General features: G+C 37.5%; 1 protein-coding gene across 5 annotated transcripts in view; it reads right to left on the bottom strand.

Annotated features, from left to right (window-relative positions):
• PALM2AKAP2 (PALM2 and AKAP2 fusion) overlaps window positions 1-24,944 on the bottom strand; it is a 248,614-nt gene that overhangs the window by 107,471 nt on the left and 116,199 nt on the right. For 4 of the 5 annotated variants that reach the window (XM_026672320.2, XM_087957561.1, XM_026672319.2 and 1 more), the window contains exon 7: window positions 23,213-23,893. The exons of the other annotated variant lie outside the window; for it this stretch is intronic. In XM_026672320.2, the coding sequence (XP_026528105.2) occupies window positions 23,213-23,893 (681 nt within the window). The remainder of the gene's footprint in view (window positions 1-23,212; window positions 23,894-24,944) is intronic. 5 annotated transcript variants of the gene reach the window in all.

Here is a 24,944-nt window from a genome sequence, read left to right as displayed (position 1 = left end):
CTGTCATAAGGAAGGAGAGTGAGAAAAAAAACTTTCCCTTTTAACTTTCATTCGCCGCTTTTTCCAATCTTTTTTGGGGAACGATGTATCTTTAATGAAATTCAAATTCCAGGATATTTAAATGCTACTTATTATCCAGGTCAGCCAGAACTTTCACTTTCTCAGCTTCCTCCTGCACATTCTTATCCAGATGAAAGCTTCTTTGTGGTGGCCATTGCTGACCGCCGCTCCACCGCTTTCGGAAAAGGGAGTTAAGCCAGCTGAGGAGGGGGGTTGCAATTCCCCCGGACCCCTGCCGGATCTCCCCTGTCTTCAGTTACCTCTACGGGGTAACTATTAGCCCCCAAATCCAGCTGGATTGGGGGCACTCCAGCGGCGAGCGCAGCAGAAACCATGCATGATCGCGGATTCCTGCCGCCACTGAAGCCTTGCAAACTGGAAGACCCAAGTCATGCCAGCACAGTGCCTCAAAAAGATGGATGGCATTTGGCTAAAGGACCTTAGGAAAGTTCAAGCACAGTCACCTCCTATTGGTCAAATGTTTCACCCTGAACTTCCTATCATTCCACTTAAATGGATGAATCTAATTCTAGTTACTCTTTGTTTCTTATTTTTCTAAATCTATTAGATCCAGTTTGTTGAATTTCTTTTTAAAAGTTAGATAAACATCTATGTTTATTTTATCCCTCCCCAAACATGGGAAGTTTTGTTCACAATTTGGGTTACCTATACAATTTTTGCAAAACAGACACTATCTTCTTTTCTGTACATTATTTTTATAAATAGATGCCATTTTTATACACTCTTTTTCAAGATATGCATTTTATTGCAAAACACAAACATATTTTAATGATTTCTAAAGTATAACTAAACTTCATTTAATTAATCAGATTCAAATGTGAAATTAGGTAAATTCACATTCAAATACAGATAGTCCTCAACTTGTGACCATTTCAAATTAGGGTGGTGCTGAACGAAGGAACTTAACAAACTGTTCCTGAAGTTAAAGCTGCTGCAGTGCATCATGGCCACATGAACACCGTGTGGATGTTTGGCAGTCTGCCCTTATGACTGACCAGGGTGACATTACAGCTGCTTCACTGCTAGATCCCTTGGACCTACCTCCCAAACAGCTGGCTCCTCACAAGCCTTGCGCCTGCTTCCCACCCTGCTTGGTCCCCCATCCTTGACTCTCCTCCTCAGAGGTGGTATTCAGCAGGTTCTGACCAGTTCTGGAGAATCAGTAGTGGAAATTTTGAGTAGTTTGGAGAACCAGGAAATACCTCTGACTGGAGATTTTACAGTATCCTTCCCCTGCCACGCCCACAGAACCGGTAGTAAAAAAAATTGAATCCCACCACTGCTCCTCCTCCATTATGCCTCAGCTTCGCTTACCTTTTCCAAAGATCATCTTTCCCAAAGAGAAATGGCTGATAAGCCACACAGCTTTCCTATACAGAGGCCACGTGGTGCCATCCTAGAAGCCGGCACCATTTTGGAAGTGGTTGCAATTCTCTTCATTTGAGAATGAATTTCATTTTGGGGACGGCACCACATGGCCTCTGTTTGTGAAGGCCACATGGCAGATTGGCCGCTTATCTTTATGAAAGAGAGATTCTGCCATGCAGTCTTCCTATACAGAGATGGTTTTATGCCATCTTAGGCTGGTTGCCATTTTGGGAATGGCAGAGGTTCAATGGTTATTTGTGTTTTTCTAAGATTTGTATTCTTGCTGGGCAGCTATGATTGAACACTGGATTGAGTTCAGTTTGCTGAGCCACCCACTGAAATTAAATAAGGGCAATATGAATACCAACCAGGTTATTATGGTGCATAGAGAATGAACTTTGGATTACAAAATCTGCAGACCAATTCTTATTAGATTTTTATTCTATCATCTATCTACCTACCTACCTACCTACCTACCTATCTACTTATCTATCTCATCTACCTAGATCTCAAGTTGAAAACATATGCAATACTCCTATCTTTTATGATTCCCACAATAACAACCCTGTGAGATGGGTTGTGCTGAGAGACAGTGATTCTTTTTTTTTTAAAAGTATTTATTTGATTTGTCAATCGCTTACAAGATACAGGTATAAGAATAAATATAGTTTTGAATACATGAGATAATTACTTATAAGAAAAATAAAAAACAACAGGACAGGGACGGTAGGCACGATTGGTGCGCTTATGCACGCCCCCTACAGGCCTCTTAGGAAGGGGTTGAGATCAATAGTAGACAGTCTAAGGTTAAAGTTTTTGGGGTTTGGGGAAGAAACCGCAGAGTCAGGTAGAGTATTCCAAACATTGACCACTCTGTTGCTGAAGTCGTATTTTCTGCAGTCAAGTTTGGTGCGGTTTACCTTGAGTTTGTATCTATTGTGTGCTCTTGTATTGTTATGAATAAAGCTGAAGTATTCATTTGCAGGTAGGACATTGCAATGCATGATTTTATATACTATATTTAGATCGGACCGGAGGCGGCATAGTTCTAGGTTTTCTAGGTCTAGAGTTTCAAGTCTGGTGGCATAAGGTATTCTGCAATGAGTAGAGGAGTGGAGAACTCTTCTTGTGAAATATTTCTGGACTTTTCCAATTGTGTTAATATCAGATACATGATATGGGTTCCAGACTGATGAGCTGTATTCAAGTATTGGTCTTGCAAATGTTTTGTATGCATTAGTTAGTAGTGTGATATTACCAGAGAAGAAGCTATGTAGGATAAGATTAACAAATCTTAATGCCTTTTTGGCTATGTAGTTACAGTGGGCTCTAGCACTTAGGTCATTAGAGATGAGTACTCCAAGATCCTTGACAGAGTTTGGATCTTCAACCAGGTCTTGACTATTTAGCTTGTATTTTATTTTCTGATTTTTTTCTGCCAATATGTAACACAGAGCAATATCAAGTCACCTGGCTGGCCCTGTCTAATAAAGACCTAGAATACAAGGTTTCCTGCTGTTTATTACAGTTCCTTAACCACTTCACCAAAATGGTTCTTGTTATTTATGTAATCACCCCTCATGTCTATCACCGGTCATATGGGTGTATAGTTCTGACCTCAGAGGGCTGCTGGTGAGATCCCTGAGAAACTATTTGTGAGCATTCAGTCAGAAGCACTAGATGACTGCTTATATTACAACAAAACATGTTAATGGTATTTGACTAGTATCATCCTGAATAAGTATGTAACAATACTCCCTGTTTTATGGATCAAAGATATTGATTGCAGCTGTTGCTTGTATGAAAGCTATCAACAATAGCAGGTTAGTTCATATAGTACTCTACCGAGTTACTCATTCTTTCTGAAGAAGGAGTCACAAGAGTGAAAGAAAAGAGGTTGCCAAGGAAACCGTTTTGAAATTTAGTAGTGGCTTCAAACATATCCAAGAAATAATGTCTGTTGTCATAGCCTCGAGTGCCTCTCATAAACCTGCTTCAAGTCATCAAGTGGTTAGAAAGGGCCATTAGAAAGATTGTTTCCCTGAAGCCCAGAGCCATTGTACATCATTTTGCTTTTACATTCAGGGCATGCATGTGGATGATCCATGGCTTTTCTTTAAGCAGTCACATAACAGGCCAGTTGTTCGGAATATTAAAGTGGCTGGGCTATGTCGATGTGCATATGGAAAGGCCCATTGATTACCGGGACTCCTGACAGTCATATCCGAAGCAACTGGAAGCAACTTTTGCACAAACACTTTCAACTATTAAGGGTGCACTGAATTTATTTTGTATTCCCACAAAGGGTAAATAAACAGGTAGGTGAGATGCAGCAGGTGCTTGATGTCTTTTCCTGTTGTGTTTAATGGGCTATAGTTCTTACATCTGCACGGAACCACTAGACAAGATGCTTTGGAGTTAGTAATCGACAATGTAGTTATGAAACCCAGTTGTGCACATTTCACTCTCCAGCTAATCATGCTGTCAAAATCCTGGTCCAATGTCTGAAGCCTGTGTGTTTCTGGATGGGGTCAATCATGACAAGATGGACTGGCTGTGTCTATTTAGACCCCTCGGATCAGTGGTGGGATTCAAATTTTGTTACTACCGGTTCTGTGGGAGTGCAGGGGAAGGGTACTGTAAAATTTCCAGTTAGAGGTGGCATTTGTCGGTTCTCTGAACTACTGAAAATTTCCGCTACCGTTTCTCCAGAACTGGTCAGATCCTCTGCCTCAGATATTCCATCGTCAGTTCTCAGTGGGACTGCATTTCTGCATTCAAGATTTGTATGCAATTTGGGGTTTCTCTTAAGACTCACAGCTCCTGCTTGAAAAGCAGGTGGGGACCATAGAGTCTTTGCAGACGTATATAATAAGTTATAAGACGTATATAATAAGCATAACAAGTTATGCTTACATGATCAGTAATGCCATTTCCTAGACGAGTTAGTCATTCATACACTAGTCACTTCCCAAATGGATAATTGCAAGTTGTCTACATGGGGTTCTCCCTGAAAACCATCTGGAAGCTACATCTGATCTAGATTGTGGCATTGTGGACAGCAATGTAAGCAACAAGTTATGCTTACATGATCTCACTATTCTGTGAGCTGCACTATTTATTATTTGGCTTCTGGGTGCAATTCAAGGTGCTGGTTATCTCTGTAAAAGCACTTCATGACATAAGATTAATCTATCTGAGGGACCACTTATCATAGTTAATCAATCAATCAGAGTAGGTGCCCTCTGGTCTCCTTGATTGAACAGTGTCATCTTATGGGATGGAAGAAGTGTCCCTTCTTTCTTGTAGTACTTGCCTTCTGGAACAACATGAGAGATTCCCACCCATACGATTTAGTGATTAGGCAATCACTAAAAAACTGGCTGTTCTTTCAGGACTTGGCATAGGGTGTTTAGGTTTGATTTTATAACAGGTTGTATTGTTCTTCCAGCCAGCTATGATTTTTAATGTACTCTTTTTTTCTTTTGTATTTGTAAGCTGCCCAGAGTCACTGAGAAGTCAGGCAGCTTCAAAAATGGATAAAACAACAACAACAAACATCCCTCTCGGTCTCTTTCCTAGCAGGAGTGGATGGAAAACAAAGTCCAAACCATGGGAATGGCACTAGATTTGACTCTCTACCAATCCGATAACAGCTTAGGGAATTCTTCAATCTTGCCAACATTGCTTGCAATATTCTTTTGGGCAGTTGTCGGAAAACATTGGCCGAAAGTACTTAGATGAGAAAACTACCAGGGGCATACATTAGGGGAAGCTAAAACAATCTCAGAAAGTAAGCCACTTGTTATGTAGCCCAGAAGACGACAGTAATAGGTTCATATAGCCACCTGAGAACAGTTGTCCCAGTTGTTCTGGCAGGTAAAGCGTTGCCTCTTCTGCTCTACCCCATTTGGAACCTGTAACAAGAGGGTTGTTGATGTTGTTGATGGATTTCTGTTGTTTATGATGAATCATGAAGAAAACCCTTTTATATTATCCTCACTCTGAAACAAGATTTTTTGAGGAGTTTCTTTTCCTTCCTGGTATTTTATAAAGAGGTAAAAACGAAACCATTCCACCATAGTTTAATGGAGGTCATCTTGGTGAGGAGGCATTAATTTTTATATACTTTCCTGTGTAAGTGTTATGTCTACAGTTTAGGGTGTGGGCAATCAAAACTGAAAAATAAACATAATGTTGTTCTTATGAACATCTGTTAGATTTGCCTTCTTTTTCCCAGTTTGTCTTTTATTTTTTTTCCAAGAAAATATGGTCACCATAGATATAGCCTGTAATGTCCAGTCAGATGTATTTTTGAAAATTGGAAATTTTCAGAAGAAAGAACAATAGCAATAATATGGTCTCTCATTTTAATCCAGCCCCATGTACTTAGTGTGCAGTATTCAAAAGGCTTTATTTCAGCCAATCACTGAGCAACATGTGCAAAACACTTTTTCATTTAAAACCATTCCCTCAAGACACAGGAAGGAAACAAATCTATTGGAATTATTCCAACAATTCTTCTTTTCAACCTTAAGGCATCTATTTATCTTGACAGCCAGTTCAAAAACATCTTACTTGTATTAAATGCTACTTCACTTATTTCTTTTTTAAATGCCAGAGTTTTTATACAAATGCTCTGTCAGTGCTCTGTTTTTAAAGGCTGCAATTCTGTGCACCTTTTCCTGGGAAATAAGCACTATGACGGTAATGGGTGTAGTTTCCGAGTACACACACACACACACACACACACACACACACACACACGGATACTCTGAGCAACAGCTTTGACTATAGATCAGCTTAGAATGAAAGAACTATATTTAAACATAACCTCATGTCCCCATGATGACTCTTCCTTTGAAAGCATCATGTCAAGAATGATAAAACATTCCAAGATCACACAGCAAATATATGGATCTAAACACTTAGAAGGCACTTTTCAATGCCACCCAGTCATTCTTTGTAACTGATGGATTATATACATCAGATATTCGTCTTTCCTCTACTACATGAAAAGCAGCATTATATTGTCATGGGCTACATTTTTAAAAATGGCATTTGCCAGTAGAATTATATAATTAATACACTTCTATTGTAATTATGTTAATTCTATGATAGTTATGGATTCAGTGCTTTTATTTTTATTGGAAATACTGTAAATATTGTTTTAACAATATTTCTGGCTAAATAGGAAATCCTCTATATAGGTAGTCCTTGACTTAAATTTCGTTTAGTGACCATTCAAAGTTACAATGGCATTGAAAAAAGTGACTTGTGACCATTTTCACACTTATGACCCTTGCAGCATCCCCATGACCCCGAGATCCAAATTTGGATGTTGGGCAATTGACTCATATTTCTGATGGATGCAGTGTCATGTGATGCCCTCTTGCGACCTTCTGACCAGCAAAATCAATAGGGAAGCCAGATTCATTTAACAACCCTATGACTAACGTAACAACTACAGTGATTGATTTAATAATTCTGGCAAGAAAGATAATAAAATCAGGCAAAACTCACTTTGCAAATGTTTCACTTAGCAACAGAAATGTTGGGCTCAGTTGTGGACGCAAGTTGAGGACTACTTGTAGTTGTTCTGGCTTTCCTCAAGATTGAGTAGCCATTTGAGTTCTTTTTCTGTCAGTTTGTGTAAATGTTGTTATACATTGAACTATGCTGCTGTAACTACTGATGAGAACCTTGTGGAGGGCTCCTAGTTAAGTGCTTTGTAGCCAGAAGACACTCATTGCCATAAGAAGAAAAGAATATTCTTGCTGGATCAATCCAAGGTCAATTTAAGACCAATGTTTTATTTCTCATAGGGTGAGCTCAGATATACTTGCAAGCAACACCCACTCCTCCCAGAGTCACCATTGCTCTACTGCAACCTACAAATAATGATGAGTTTTCAACACCAATAGCTGTTGATAGGATTGGTCTTCACAAAACTATTCTATCCCTTTTCAAAGGCATCCAAATTGGTAGCCATCATCTGAATTCTATAAATGAAGCATCCTATGAAGAAGTGCTCTTTTTTGGAATCTGTTATAAATAAATGTAAATTTCCATTCAATCAGCTTCCTAACTTTGTTTTGAGAACAAGAGAAAAACTTCTCTCTGACATAAGAGTTTCAAAAAAACCTTCCCACACAAACAAATGTGCCAGAGTTTTCTGATAGTTTTGATTGTCCTCATTTGCACTTTTTACAACTGTATTATATCAATCAATCAATTTTATTTACAGTCAGGAGGCCCCAAAACTAAATTATAAGCTTTTTCAAATGCATTCAGTTTTTCATCTGTGAATGAACTGTAGACTTTTGTCAGGGCACTACAGGTTGTCCTTGAATTACGACCATCATTGGGATCAAATTTCTGTTGCTAAGCAAGACGATTGTTAAGTGATTTATTAAGCAAATTAAGCCTGGCCTATTGACTTTGCTTGTCAGAAGTCCGCTGAGAAGGTCACAAATGGCAATCATCTTATCCTGCAATTCTGCAACCATTATAAAAACATGCTGGTTGCCAAGCACCTGAATTTAGATCACATGATAATGGGGATGCTGCAATGGTCATAAGTGCTAGAATCAGTTATAAGTTTTTTTCAGTGCCAATGTAAATTTGAAAGGTTATTAAATGAATGATTATAAGTTGAGGACTAGCTGCATAATGTTGGCAGTTTTAGTTCCGAATGTGGTTTTTCTGTGATTTGATATCTGATTTGATATCTCATTAAGTGACTGCTATGATACCAAAATATTTTTTCTTACATTACAGATACCTCAGACCTATTCAGTGTGTCTGGTGATGTTAAGAGGTTTTTTGGCCCAATATGTATTTATGTTTATTTATATTGGATTGCATTTATCATTTGGCTGACCCTTCACCCAACTGAACAGATTTTTCCAGAGTACTTCACATTCACATTTGATTTTTACCTCATGAATAGTTTAGTTTCATCTGAAATTTTGCCTAGCTCATTGTTTATTTGTCAAGCAAAATCATTTATGAACAAGTTAAAAACATCGATCCCAACAGAACCTTGAGGAATTCCATTCTTTTCTTCCCCTATCTTGTAAGCGATTGACAAATCAAATAAAAATAAATAAATAAATAAAAACTGGGTATTTGTTCCTACTCTTTTTGTTTTTAAGTTAATGTACTGTAGAAATAGCTAGGTTTTTTTATTCTATGACTGCTAAGTTCATTCATCAGCCTTTGATGAGGTACTGACCTTCTGTCATCCACACAGTAACTAAATTTTGTGTTGTTGTATTAAAATAAAGCAACAACATGTGAAGCTGAACAGCCCGCCCCCTGTCCCTCATTGAATTATATTTTTGTGTGAACAACTGATTATTGAGAAATTGAAAATGAGAGGAACCTGATTTGACGAACAATTTACTTATTTTTGCAAGGCTGTGAATTCACAATTAAATTTTTGGGGAACTCTCTGGAGATGCCACCAAAATCTTGGTGATCTGTTGTATAGTTTCTCAAGATGTCCTAGACCTAGAATAAAGTTTCAATATGTTGATTTACAGATTTACCTCAAATTGTCCATTTTTTTGGTAGTATCTTTTCTGATACAGTTGGTGATTTTTTAAAAATTTCCTTCTTAAGTTAGGCTTTCCGTTCCTGGAAAGAGAGCCTTTCAATTTTCACAAATTCCTGATCAGTACTAGAAAGCCTCAAATATGTTTCTATTGTGTTTAAAAGGGGAATTATCAAGAGAATGAATAAGTTCCTGGATTGAGCTGTGGCATGGCTTGACTGTGGTTTGTTGAATAAGCCACAATAAGCTGGATTTGTGTATATATGTGTGTATGTATATGTATATAAATTTGAATATTTTATTTTTTACTGAAATATTTTAATTTTTACAGAGTAAAAAAATATAAAACAGGAAGATGTAAAACAAAGAAGTAAAAAATGGAGAAATTGTATATGCCACAATTAAATGTCTAGCTGATTACTAAATCTATTTTAGGAAAAAATAAAAATAATTAACAATTCTCTAACATTATGGCATGTCACAAAATCTGTGCTGGAGAAAATAAATATATTGAATTGTTTTTAAAATGAGTAACTAAAATTGCCTTTTCCAAAGCCTAGCTAATACAGGTAATTCTTGATTTATAATAGTTTGTTTACTTACTGTTTGAAGTTGAAGGGCACTGAAAAAAATGACTTATGACCAGTTTTCACAATTATGACATTGCAGCATTCCCATGGTCACCTGATCAAAATTCGGACTGGCAACTGGTTCATAGTTATGACAGTTGCAGTATTCCAGGTCATGTGATTACCTTTTGCAATCTTTTGACAAGCAACATCAATAGGGAAGCCAGACTCACTTAATGACCATGTTACTAACTTAACAACTGCAGTGATTCACTTAACAAACTGTGGCAAGACAAGTTGCAAAATGGGTCAAAACTCACTTAATGAATGTTCCACTTAACAACAGAAATTTTGAGGTCAGTTTTGGTTGTAAGTTGAGGACTACCTGTATAAATACTTGCTCAGAATTTGTTAAATTGGGCAGGATACACATTATGTAATAAAAAACCAAGTAAAATTTCAAATTCTTCCAAATTTATGGTTATGTTTGAATCCTTTTCGGGGACTCATTTATCTCAAATTCAAATCACATTCAAATTTCTATGATTTAAGAAGATTATCTTTCTAGTTTACCTATGTTGCTAGATAGATATACACCAAAATATTGTAACAGATAGCCATTTTCTATGATGGAAATAATGGACTATTCAGATCTGGCTTTACTGACTTTATATGAGTATTAGGAATGGGATTTTCAACACAGAGATTACATCTGGAAATTTTACCGTAGCTCCAACCTACCTTTTTTCATTTTCAGCAGGCAGCCCATATAATAACTATGTTTTCCAAGAGCCCAGTGTATATGGTCATCTCAGCATCATGGGAAATGGGAATGAGAAAACTACTTGAACATCAGTATAATCCAATTTTTGGCTAAGGACATGTGTGGATGAGAAATTTAGAACATCTTCTCTAGCTCATTTGAAGTGTGATAATATATTTGATCTAGCCTGCCATAAAATAGATTGTAAAATCAGAATCAAACATTGTACACTGTTAAAACTGATTCTTGAGGGAATTATAATTATGGACAATACATAATTTCAGAAGGTGAAGGGAAACATTATCCAGAGATCACTATTCATCTGTCATTAACTAAGGGTAGTAAAGGGCATTCCTTTTATAGTTATTATACTTGTCTTTTATTGTGTTTGGTCTTGGACTGTAAATAAATTTTGGTTCCCATTAACTGTGCTTTCCCCCCCCTTTTTAAAAAAAAAATACAATTTGCAAAATAGCTTCATGGATGTAACCTATCCAGTCAAACCTGCCCCAGAACAACCTATAATATCTTGCTCATATTACTTTACATGAAAAATACTATTAAATGGATATAAATAAATAAATCTGCATGTTCCACTCTCCCAGCAATTCTATTTTACATGCTTTGGTTTTCAAAAACAGATAACATAGGGAAGGGCAATCTGGCACATGGGCCTGCAAATAAGTAAGTTACAGAAATTGTAAGCATCCTCCCTATAATTTATCTTCCTGCGAATTTTGTGTATTTAGAAATGTAAACTATGAAATTATTTTCTAGAATTCGTTCTTTGGTCTGTATTTGGAGTGAATCATTTTCTATGCACCAATAATCAAAAAATGCCACCTGAGTTTCCTGCTCAAATCATGGACGCATTTAGCCCATTGTTTTCTTTCTTAATTTAGGCACCCCAGAAGGCTTTTAAGTGGGCAACCAAGGGCCTCTCATAGGCACACCTGAGCCTAAGCCTTGCCTTGCCTTACTTTTTTTAAAAAATCTACCTCATTAAGAGGTTCCTTTTCCTTGAATTTCTTAGTTTTACAATGGCTATAAATGCTACAATTAAAGCTCCTTGTGTCCAGCAATTGAGAAACAATTAACCTGAAAATGTGTACCTGGTTTTACCAGTCAAGAAGGAAAGCTTTGTTCCACATCAGAGAAGCTATTTGTGACTCCATTCTTTTGCTTTATTTACTGTTCTTATCAATCAAAGGGTTTTATTTTTTTTAAGAACAATTAAAGGCCTATGGGAAGTAAAGCTTAGTAGTTCCATTTTCTCCTTTATGTTCACTGTGGTTCCATTCTGTTTATTTGCCTTAAGTGACCAACATCTAATTTTAAATTGTGGGAGAGGAAGAAGTGTATTTTGAACCATTGGATTTTCTTAATGGTTTCATCTCCATGTAATCTGTAGCTCCCTAATACTTCTTTAAGTAAACATTGAGTGTCTTGGGGAGTTACTAAATGTCAACTGGTTTCGTTTATCTGTAGGTCCAGTGGTGGGATTCAATTTTTTTTACTACTGGTTCTGTGGGTGTGGCTTGGTGGGCGTGGCCATATGACTGGGTGGGTGTGGATTATTTTTTTTTGCTTTTTTGCTGCCCCCACCCATTTTTGGGAGCTTCCTAGCCTCACAGGAGCCTCTGGGTGGGCGTTTTTGCTCCCCTAAAGCTCCTCTGTGGCTCTGGGAGGCAAAAAATGGAGGGGGGGAGCTGAGCTCCTCCCTCCATTTTTTGCCTTCCTGGGCCTCAGCAAGGGGAATCCTACGCACAGCTGATTGTCGGGGGGGTTAAAAAAAAGAAATACCTTAGGCAAATGTCAGGCGGGCAGGTAAGCGAGCATCGGGTGGGAGGGCAACCGGATCAGGGGTGTGGCCAGCCAGAACTTACTACTGGTTCGGCAACCACGCCAAATTCTTGCTACCAGTTTGCCCGATCTGGTGCGAACCCGCTGAATACCACCACTGTGTAGGTCTCTTCACAGGTAACTGGAAGCTCTCAAAATGAAGACAGAACTATATATAGTGATCCTAACCTTTCTGTTCTCTGCATTTGCTTGCTTTGGGTTTTCTTCTTAAGACAGTTCAGTGCAAATAAACATTCACTATACTTATCAACTTTATAGGGACAGTGATTAGAAGTAGCTTCCACTGCATGTGACTGTGGAAAAGAACCATTACAGGTAGTCCTCAACTTACAACAGTTCAGTGACCATTCGAAGTTACACCATCACTGAAAAATGCTATTTATGACCGTTTTTTATACTTATGACCGTTGCAGCATCCTCATGGTTATGTGATTTAAAATCAGATGCTTGACACTTGACTCACATTTATGATGGTGGCAGTGTCCCGGAGTCATGTGATTGCCTCTTGCGACCTTCTGATGAACTAAGTCAACGGGAAAACCAAATTCATTCAAGGAGTGCAATGATTCACTTAACAACGGTGACGAAAAAAGGTTGCAAAATGGGTCAACATTTTTTCTTTAACAACTGTCTTGCTTAGCAATGGAAATTTTGGGCTCCACTGTAGTTGTAAGTTGAGGACTACCTGTTTGCAGCATCATAGTTCAAATCAGGACACCTACAGTATCTAGGGACGGTTACAGTGTTCCTTCCCAGTCGCTTGGATTATGGAATTCTTCTCCTTTGCTCAAAGATAGGGAGGAGCCTTCTGCTCTGTCAATCCTGCTGCAGATTGTGCTAGAATAGATTAATCCTGAAAGCAATGTAGTTTGTCAGATTTAATAGCCTCCCCTTTTACCTGCGAGCCTTACTATAGCCTGCCACCATTTTATCCTTTCAATAAAAGCCCTGTTTCCAAATCAGTTACTTCTATCTTACAGATGGGGCCACTTTCTCCTCTTTTAGGAATACACTTCAGCAACATCAGGCGTATCGATCCAAAAGAAATTCTGCGAGAAAATGCTCTGAGATTCACCCTTTTTGGAGGTATGGTCATCTTTCAGTACTTGTTCCTTAACCGGTGCTGTTGGAAGAGCAACTGAATGGCATGTCATGCAGAGTGAGAACACGGAGAAGTCATTCCAGTTGAACAGAAATATAAAGTAGCAGAAAGAGAGAGAGAGAGAGGCCATGTGGATTAGTACTTTAATATTTTAGTGAAAGGAGTGAAATTATGTGGATGCAAAACTTCCCCAGATTACACAAAGAGTGAGAATTACAGAGGGGAAAAAAAAGAGGACAAAGACACAGGTGCAAATGCAGTGAAAAGGCAGCTTTATTTTCTTTTAATACTATACACAGAGAAAGGGGGGAGGAACCCCAGAAAATAGCCACAGTTATGGCTGGCTGTTGCTGGCAGTATTTTGTTTTCAATTTTTTTTTGGTCTCTGTCTTTTTTTAAATCTGAAAATCCCCCCCCCCTTCCACCCCCACCCCCCCAAGCATATACAATCTCAAAAGTACACTTCAGGTTACAATGGACGACAGCAGATATTTTCAGCAATTCTAATCCAGTAGTTTAGCACAACAGTTTACAGTTGTTCTTTTTCTCTTCTCTAGATGGGAATCTTATTTACACTTGTTCACCGAGAAACTGAGCTACTAAAGGTAAGCATGAAAAAGAAACAAAACAAAACCCCATCTCAAAGCTGTATTTTACACAACATTTTCTTGAGCCTCTCTTTGTGAAGCCTTCAATTATTGACGGCACAGAGAAAAATCTTTCAGGGTTGGAATTTAACAGTGGCATTTTGCTCATTGTTAAGAAAAAAGTAACAGCAGTAGCCATTTTTATAGGAGCTTTTTTTTTTTTTGGCTTGGGCCTATAAACAACACTATCTACTACTGCCTTGGTTAAAAGATGCAGCTTTTTTTTCTGTGCAATGCTCAGATTTAATGGCACCTCTTTCTGGATAAATTATAAAGAATCGGCTGAAATGTTATGCACATCCACTCAGGAATGGGACTCACTAAATCTAAATATGTATGTACACTTACACTAAATATGTAAGTATGTATCCTGATTTGACAACAGACCCATTAAAATTATAGGTAGTCCTCGACTTACAACAGTTTGTTTAATGACCATTCAAAGTTACAGCGGCACCGTAAAAAATGTATGACCATTTTTCACACTTACGATCGTTGTAGCATCCCCACAGCCACGTGATCAAAATTTGGATGCTTGGCAACTGGTTCATATTTATGACAGTTTCAGTGTCCCGGGGTCATGTGAACGCCTTTTGCAGCCTTCTGAGTCAATGGGGAAGCCAGGTTCACTTAACAACCTTGTTACTAATTTAACAAGTGCAGTGATTCACTTAACAACTGTGGCAAGAAAGCTAACAACATGGGGCAAAACTCACTTAACGATTGTCTCGCTTAGCAATAGAAATTTTGGGCTCAATTGTGGTCATAAGTCGAGAACTACCTATAGTAATTCTTTCTGAATAAATAGAATTGGACTGAGTGGCTACAATCCTAAATACATATTCTTGGAATGCATGGGATTTACATTTATTTAAATAGGTTTAATATTGACTGCTGACATTGCAGCTTTCCACTTTGAACTCTGCCACTTAAAACAGTGATACATTCATGTACACATTTCTTGAGACTCTGGAGCTGTATAAAAACCACTCAGGGGCTAATTCATATACTACACTCTTAAGGGTGCACCTTTTAAGTCATAGTTCAAAATTCTGATTAAGTAGGAATTGTGAGTAGGTTTAACAGCAAAGTTGAGAAACCTTTCTGTTGTGCCCTACTGATGGATGCTGTTGAATCGTTTAAGTCAGCGGTTCCCAACCTTTCCAGCTTTGTGGACCAGGATGTGGGGGGGAAGGGGATGGTTCCACATCAGCGGTGGGAGAACATGTGCATGCAGCTCCTTTGCATAAGTCGTGGGAATGTGCGCCCGTGCAAATGAAGTTGCACATGTGCGCTTGCCCATCGCTCCCTCAAGTGTGCTTGCAAACCTTTCCTGTGGCCCCGTTTTGAACAGGCCATGACCCGGGGTTGGGAACCCCTGATTTAAGTTTCAGTCTTAAATTCAAATACTTTAGTTGTCGTCAACCATGTACTCTAAAAAGAAAAGTACAATGCATAGGACTGAGCTGGACAGCATCATCTAACCCTCTCCCTGTAGCACAATCTAATATCCACATAGTGAGTGTGGACATCTAGGGTCTGTTAATGGGTGGGCTGGAACTCCTGATCATATGGGATTTCTACCTGCAAAGAACAGCCCTTGCAATAAAACCTGCAATGTACTAGGAAGAAAAAAGGCCAGAACATAGTGTGCCACCCTGTGATGTATTAAGAAATCTCTACAGGGGGAATTCTCTGAAGAGAGAATGTCTTAACAGAGTTATAAATCAAGTTTTTAGATAGGTTGCAAGATCTGTTACTTCCCATTACATCTCTAAGAAAAATCATATTTGTGGAAAACAATGCTTGAGGCTAACTTAAGGCTGATCATGTTTTGATTTTCACTGGTATAATTGTTTCATATAAATTCTTAGGCAATGACATTGAACAGCTCTCTCCAGTTTGCGGAGGCTTGTGAATCTTTCCCTTACAACTGTTTGTTTTTCTCCACACAGGATTCAAAACCAGAAACAAAGTTCACAGGGAAGGGAACAATGAGGAATTACTTCAGGTGAATTGAATAGAATCTATTTTGAGAGGATTCTATAATAATGTAGAAATAAAAACCCAATTTATGTTAATGGTGTATAATTGCTGAAGGCGTACATAGCCCTAAGTTATCAGGCTGAAAAGCCAGAGCCACAAAACCACTTTTTAAAACCAGTTTTGTAACATCTCATCCTTAAGTAACCTAACAAAACTGTGAAAAATAGTCTTCATGCTCTTAAATGACTCTGGAGGGTTTTTCCTCTTCCAAATCTCTTTCTGTTTATTAAATTATACCATCTTCCAGCTGTTTTATTTAGTACATTATCTAATAATCGGTCAATCTAGCTATGAGGATAAATACTCAATGTCCAACTGGAGCAATATATCCTAGCAGGAAGAGATCTATTATCACACTTTTACACCCAGTCTCGAGAGTGATAAATATCTCTTCATTTCAGACAGAATGTCAGCTATCAACAGCATGAATACCTCTATTCAGTGTAAGACAGAACAGCTACCATATTGCATGATCATGCAATAACATTCCCAATAAATGTCTTGTGTGTAGTACACCACATCTCTTTCTTACATATTCTGGACCAAGATTCCCAGTTGCTACAGTATATCATGCCATTTCCTTTCTGTTTCTGAGAAAGACTGCTGCCTTTATGGATCAAAAAAAAAAAAAGAGAGAGAGAGAGATGGAAAGAGAACGTTGCGGTTTCACAGCTTGGAATGCTGCCTGCATTTTGGTAGGAGGGAAAGTGGAAATTTAGGGAAAGAAATAACATTAAAATAAAGGAAAAGCTAAGGCAACCTGTCCAATGGCACACATTGTGTCTAGTTTTGTGATTCGTTAGCAAGTGTCACAAAGGCAAAAGTGGAAGAATTGTGTAAACATATACAATACAGTACATCAGCTACAGACAACTAAATGAGAAACAGCCCTGTGATTCTTTTCTTTCTGTTTTTTTTTCTTTACTTGAAAGCAGTATATTGGTGGCATTTTATGTTTTTTATATTCAGAAAAAGATATCATGATGTTACCAAGAAAAAGAGTCTTCATGAAAACTAAGGTAAATTTGCAAAAAGATTGAAAATACAAAATATTTTTTAAAATGTACAGAACAAATTACTGGTATCTTAGGAAAACACACTAAAAAGATTTTTTTTTCCCTTTTGCATTTTTAAATATTTAATTACAAAAGTTAAGGCGAAATAGTCATTGTGCCAAACTGTCATGAATCTAGACCTTGCCTGTTTATATTTATGGTTTAAAATATTTCTCTGTGCTGGAATAGCAAAGATACAATCCTGGGGGGGGGAATTAAAAACCATATAAATTTTGTTCTGAAAGGTTGTACTGAGTTGTCCAGAGAGACCTGCAACTGAAACTAAGCCTTCAATGGAACTGTGGACACAACCCTAGTATCCCTATATCTATGTAGAGGAAATCGGTAGAGCTGTAGAATGTTATTAAAACGATACACATGTAATCTAGAATGTGCCAATCCTTAGAAAATTCAGCAGGAACATGCTCTCTGAATTAATTGCTTTATATACTTGTAGTTTTCCAGAATTATTTTATTCCTGGAAACAAATAGTAGATAATGTGCAAACATTGGTAAATAGATGATTTCTTCTAAATATATACAGTTTTTAATCTGATTGCTTCTAGATCCCATTTGGTTTGCTTTAATCATATTTAAGGCGAAGACAGCCTCCAAATAGATTTTCAAAACATTATTGACTTTGAATTTTCATGCCAGCCCCTCAGATCAGATTTTCTCACCTTGACATCTTCCAAATTTATTGGGACTACAGTTAGGGTTTCAGTACTGACCATATGCAGGGCCACAGGTATCTAAAGGTCCTTGTAGAAGGATCCTTGTAGAAGTTTGAATTATAGCCTATCTAGTCACCTCTGTGTAATGTTTTATATTTTAATTGTTCTGGACTGTAGGTTTCATTAGGCATATAATGTTCATTCCTGCTGAAATCATTAGGACTGAACAATGAGTATTTTTTTTCCTGATGATCCTGGATTCAACTCCAGCTAACTTAACCAGTTGAGTTATCTGGATCTGGGATCATCAGGAAAAACTAATCAATAATAATAATAATTTTAAAAAATCAAAAGATTGTCCTAAAAATCTTTGAAAGAAAATTAATCAGGGATATATTTATGTTGCTCAAGACTTATTTGTTGATATCAGTGAAATATATATTTGTTTAAATGCATTAGAATCAATATTGTTCTGTTCAGCAGTTTGTTGTACTTGAGAAGAAATAAGCATTCAACAATAAGATAATCTACATTTTAGATTACATGTGAATTTTACTTTAACTTTCATGGTATGTATGAATGTATGTGGAACGCTGACAATTTACTAAAGATAACTGAAAATCGAAAGTATTCCGCTCTATCAGAAAAAGTGCTATATTTGTGCTTTACTTCTAACCTTTAACCTTTGCTCTGACCTGTATTACCTACCAAAAATGTTAACAGGAATTGTACATGATTATCACATTTTTCAAATTTTCTCTAAATGTTTACTGAATAACTTGAAAGAGTAGGTGAAGGATATTGCACGGAGGAAGCTTAAATATAGTAATATTGCAAAAATTGAGATTGCCAATCAAATGAATATAAAAATAAATAATGAAATAATAACCATTATTAATGTATTATAATTTTCCTAATTTATCTGTAGAAATGTGTAGTATTACAATACCACTTATTGTGCAACTTTAAGTTTATTTTTATTAGTTTGTCTGATTTGTTTTATTTTATGATTTGTGTATGGAGTACAGGCTGTCCTTATTTAGCAACTGCTTCATTTAGTTTAGTTTTCAGGTCTGTAAAGCAAACAAAAAAACTGAAGTAAGATCATAACCAGATTTGCAGTTTCACCCAGTGACAGCTTCACTGAATGACTAAGTTGCCAGTCACAACTGTGGTTGCTAAACAAGGACTAAATTTAGTGGCTTTAAAACAGTTTTTAATGGAAAAAGTTTAAATGAGAAATTTATCTTTTGGTGGACTGATCTGTCTTTTTAAGTCTATGATTCTGACATGCTTGTACAGAAGTATGTTCAACTGAACTCAAGTTCAAAATTAATTCCAAAATTTATTTAAGAATTAAGATTGGGATGTGGTTTTGCAAATCTCACTGGAGATTGTTGTTATTCCTCACTTGAAAAGTTACCAGGCAGGGATATCTTTCTTAATAACACAGAAAGAAAAGAGCTCAGAGGAAAATTGTTGTTCAACATGACATTTAAAACTCAAGAGTTAATACAATAAAGCACCACCTGAGAGAGAATAGATACACAATAGGAGACAACCTCTTTCTCCAGCAAGATTAATGCTGGTTTAGTACGTTTCTATAGGATTCATGAAATTCTTCCTTAGTTGAAATGATTTTGATGTCATTAGAAATCTTCACTTATAATCTATTGTAAATTTTATGGATACAGCTAATTGTCAGAAGAAACACCAGTAGGACTCAGATCATTGGAAGGCTTCCTTTGACCAAGGTATCATTATTTTCTTTTGGCCTATGCCTCTTTCTGTTTGACACTTTAAGGGGGAAAAAACCCTCAGTGAGGCCTCTTATAACCAGTGGCAATCCAAAATTTCTATTGCAGATTCCAATGGAATCCCACAAAATTTTGGAGGTGGATCATACCAACTAGATATTAAAAATTAGGAAAAGCATGTCAGAACTCAACCATAGAAGGCTTCAAACGAGAGATGTAGAAGAGCATACAGACTGGAAAAAATAAATTAGCATGTTTACTATAGCTTTACTGAAATACTTGCTTGAGACAAGGAGCCTTCTTAAATCTTCCCCAAAAGACAGCAGCAACATGCCTCAAGCTTCATCACTCTCCTGCCCATTTCCCTCTGGGGAGAAGGGAATGACCATATCGTGCTCTTGATGAAATGGGAAGGTTGCGTTTCCAAAGAATCTGGCATGCGGTTTGTAGCATTAAGAGCAGAAATAGTACAACGTGACTATATCCATTCATTCCAGAACTTGATGTGATAGGAGATGCCGATGGGGTTGATGAAAACTGGAGGCCAGCAATCTCTGAAGGACTACAGATTCTTTGATCATAGCTTTGAGATACTTTTACTCATGACTGGAATACATTTCATAGTCAGATAATGGCTGTATACTCAGCTGACACTAAGAAGGCAAAAGGGAATCGCTTGTTACCCTGAAACTGTGTTTTTCATTTCTTCCTGGGGACAATCCTGGGTAAAAATATCCCAAAGTTTCAGTAGGCATAATGAGACAAAGCAAGTAAAGAAGCAATGTTTAAATTATATGGGTACTTATGATGTGCAGCACCTTTCTACAAGATGAAACAAAAATTAATTTGATGAACTTTTAAGCAAAGTAAGACTGTTTTGCAAGAAATTTGTACTTCTTGTGGTCATTCATAATTTCCTACTCTTAACACTTAGAGCTCATCTATTTGTGCTCGGTGCAAGGACGCCCCACCACTAACCATTTGCTGAGGACATGTCCTCACAATAAGTCCTCCATCTTGTTATGCGCCCATTACTGAGTCTGGTTGAAGCTCATCTAAGGTGCCTGAAAGGACGGTATTTTCTCTGCTATCTTAGTCTTAAGCCTCCCATATAACTTAAACATAAACAGTCACTTAAACATAGAGGAGGAACCTTTGGAGTTTGGCAACTGCTAGAGACTGAAGGGCTCCCTTCTCCCATCTGGATGGCTGGTTTGGCCTTTTTTGCTGTGGTTGCCAGAGAGACCATACCTCACTGTCATGGCACATATTTTTCTTTTGGGGGGGTAGGCTTGGACATGGGAATATTGATTGCATGTTAAACTGAATGCATTCCAAACTTGATGAACTTTGAGGAAATCAATATTGCTACTGCAAAACAGAAATAAAGTTGCTTAGGAAATACCATCAGGTTTTGAAAACGTGTCGATCTGTGATTTACTGTGCTGTTTTTTTGACTACAGTTGTAGGCAGTGGATTGTTTTTTAATCAATTTGCATCAGCAATGCCTTGCCCTATGCATTTTTATTTGTAGGGCTGAGGTTTCCTGAAATGAGTAGAATCACATCCTTCTCTTGCAAGTGCAATCTAATTTGGGACGCAGACCTGTAATTTATTCCATGAGTTGTCACAGTCTTGGTTTTGGCAGACTCCTGTGCAAAGGAGGAGGACAAACCTGGTGGCAGAAGTTTTGAATAACAACTTAAGTACCTACACACTCAATATCAAAACTATTGAAGCTTGTTTTGCCATCTTGAAAGAGGCAATTCTCTAATGGGGGAATGAGGTTCCATGAGCAATGCAAGCAAATGAGGGTGAGAGCTGGTGTGGAGGATAAGAAACAGGCATAGGGTGGGGGCTGTCACTTCAAACTTACTGGTTGTGGAAGTAACTTTTACCTGGAGAAAAATGTAATTAATTCTCTTTATCCTCCTTAGAATTTACAGAACAGGTATTATAGAACTGTTTTTTTCCCAGCCTTCGAAGAGAAGAGCCAATCACCAACCTAAAAGTAATCCACATTATTTTCTCAGAAGGCAGCAGTACTACTGGCTTAATTGACAATATGTGGTACAAAGTATGTTGCGGGTACTGTTTGTATTGTCAAGAATGGGAAGATAGCACATTGGACGAGCCCTTAGTAACCAAACATTCAAACAGAAGGACATAGAAAGTGATTCTGGTGATGCTAATGTGAAGCTAAGATTCCCACTGGTTGTTTTTTTATTTTATCTAAAGGAGACACTGGAAGATGATGGTACTTCATATGGTGCTTACCTATTATAAAAATGCTAGCTTTTCTACTTTGATTTTCTGTTCTCTGGGAGACAAATATAACAACCTTTAAAGAGATTTTGAGAACTGGGGGCCTTCTATTCTTGAGGAAAAGTGGCTCTCCTCTTTTTTTCTTTTTGGGAAATTTAGATCATAAGACAATTACCATGGGTACATATTTTATATAAACCACAAAATCATCTTTTACATATCACAGTTCCGACAAGCAGACCATATACATAAGTAGGCACTGTTACTGAAAGGCAAACAAGTAAAATCAGTGACAATAATTTAATCCTGGCAATTCTGACCCATTTTCATGGCATACTCATTTTAGTTCGACTGTAGGGAGATGGGACATAAGCACAATACTGAAAACTAGAAGATTTAAATAAGGCTAAAATAAAACAATGATAACAAAACCCTAAATCATCACTCCGAGTTCCCTAGGCAATTATTCAATTATGTTTAGCGATACCAGTCAGTAGTGAAATCAGTGTGGTATTTTCAGTGTTGCCAAATATGTCACAACTGAATTCTGATCCACACTTGCATGCATACAAGCCTCATTGAAGCCAACTATATGGGAATGCTAAGCACGGAGACTGTGCAAAATGCATTCCTTTCAATGACCGTTCTAGAAGAGCCCATCAGAAACCTGAGCAAAATAAATGAAGGTTCCAGTCAACATGATGCTAGTTGGGTTGACCCCATTGTACATTGCCCACAAGACTAAACGGTTTTATTGGGGCTTATATGGGAACAGGTCTTACTAAACAGCTTCCCAATTTAGAACAAAGTCTTTCTTTGGGGAAGAAAAATTGAAATATTAGGATCTCAAACAACATGATCAAATGTCTTTCCCTTACCCCAGTAAAAAATAAAACCTGTTTCTTAAAAAACGTACAACATTAAAATGCAGTTTAAGGCTCACATATGTGAAACTTAGGAATCCTGTAAAACCTTGGAGGTGATCATACCTGCTAGTTATATAAAGTAAAATTCTTCATATACGTTTATAAGTCTAATAAATATATGCAATACATAAATATGCATATTACACATATTCAACTATGCATATGCATATTCATATATTATATATTTATATTGATATAGAGATATCTTTCAAATAGAACAGCATTTTGTTCACTGTTTTTGCTCTCACCCTCTAAAAATAATCCTAAAAGAGTGCATTTGGTGAGAAGTCTGTACTTTCATTACTCATCTCCCTTGACAAGTTAGAAAAATCAGAGCAAACCAACTGCAAGGCAATGGAGGCAGTCACTTCCAGTTCACAGTACTGCAGTTAGAAAAATACAGTGAGGTCTAAGGGAGTGATGGAGCACGAGCTGCTCGGAAGAAGAAGGAGGAGGAAGAGGAGGAGGAGGAGGAAGAAGGAAGGAAGAGATGGTCACATGACAATACAGCACTGACAGCGCTTTTTCTTTTCTGTACCTGGGACTTTCTCCATTGGTAAACTTTCTTCTTTTCCCTCTGGGGAAGAGGGCTCTGTTGTGTCTGACAAGGGCCTCCCAGAAACTAACTCAGCAGCATTTCCATCCATGGTCGACACATCAGTCACTGTCTTCTCACGTAATGATTTTTCATCATCTTCATCAATAAGGACCAGTTCGGCCTTGATTGTCTCATCATAGCCCAATACCTTTTTGGTCTCGTCTTCATCATCAATATTTTGATAACCCATAAATATCATTGTTACTGGGTGATCTGAGCTGGCTTCTGGGATTTCATCCCCAGAAAGTTTTACTTGGTGTGGAGGATTCCCGGAAAGTCTTTTGCCGGATTTGTGCACCATCTCTAGTTTTGCTTCCTTAAAAAGAATTTGTTCCTTCATGTGGCTGAGGTTTCCATCCACTATTGATAGAGCCCCTCCTTTTATGCTTGATTGCCCTGCTTTCTGAATAAGTTCATCTACGTCCTTTGAGCTTAACTTATGTACTCCGTTTTCTACCACCGTGCCTCCAGAATGCATTTCATAGACTACTTTGGTACCATCATCATAGACTTTGATTCCTCTCTGACGGGCAGCCTCGGGGCCAATGGGGGACGTAGAGAGAATCTTGGTCTCTCCAGTTTGTTTGTCTTTCTCCACATTAATTTCCATGCTGTACAAAGCTTGAATGGAAACAAGAGAGGAAGTGTTTGTTACAACAGCAAGAAGCATGTGAATGGTTAATTGCCAAACAGACAAGCAGACAACTATATACCCAAAGAAGCTGTGATCTAAAATGCCAAGCAGCCTATGTTAGAGATGCAAACTGTGAAGTCAAGCAATTGTTATCTTAACAAAGGTTGATGCAACTAGCATTAGCCAGTCCTTTTCTAGTGAATGGATAACTTTTTAATATTTTCTGTACTAGGGGGTGAAAAACAAGCAGGTCTACCATAATGTCTAAGTTACTGAATTAGTTCACATAGTAAATATGCTCATCGTCCAAATTCTGACTAAAAGTTACATGGGGATATTTAATAACCTGGAGAGTTCCTCTTATACTGGCCAAATATTTCCTTCAGAAGTGAAGCACAGTAAAAAAAACATCACTTGAATTTCTACTTCAGGGGGAGTTACTGCACAACTTAGAAGCTACAGGTCACACCCACAATATATAGCATCAGCAAGAGGGCAGGACAGGAAATATAAATACCCTGATGTATGCATCATTATTAAGGTTGAGCATAGGCACTGATTCTGCAAGTGTACAGAAATGCCACAGAATGTGGCATTAAAGAAGACAGTTTCTAAGAAACAGGGCTGTAATTAACAAAGCAATTGTTTAGTCTTCCTGGTAGCAAAGATATGTTTGAAAGCGAGGGATTATTGTACCCTAGCACAATCTCAGAAGCAAGAAGAGCAGTACAAGTGAAATTTTCAGTGGTAAAAGCTTCAGTGTTATTTATAGGCTCTTATCCCATCACCAGCAGAAACAAACAAACAAAAAAGAGATGCAAGAATTTTATAAAATTTGGGATCTTTTCTATCAATGGTTAGACAATAAAGTACAGTAATGAAATATGTAGATTTTTAGAAAATAATAAATATATAAAGATGTACTTCTTTCTTATTATATCTACGAAATGATTTTAGGATAGATTTGGGATGATAATATGAACTGTTATAAAATAAATTAAGTAAATTATGGTTATCTTGTAAAACATGAATGAATAA

Source organism: Notechis scutatus, chromosome 2, assembly GCF_049901735.1.
Source record: "Notechis scutatus isolate UNSWTSFEM ecotype Mainland chromosome 2, rNotScu1.2, whole genome shotgun sequence".
NCBI classification, from domain to species: Eukaryota; Metazoa; Chordata; class Lepidosauria; order Squamata; family Elapidae; genus Notechis; species Notechis scutatus.
The sequence above is the reverse complement of the archived record's forward strand: the minus strand, read 5'-3'. Positions and strand labels throughout refer to the sequence as shown.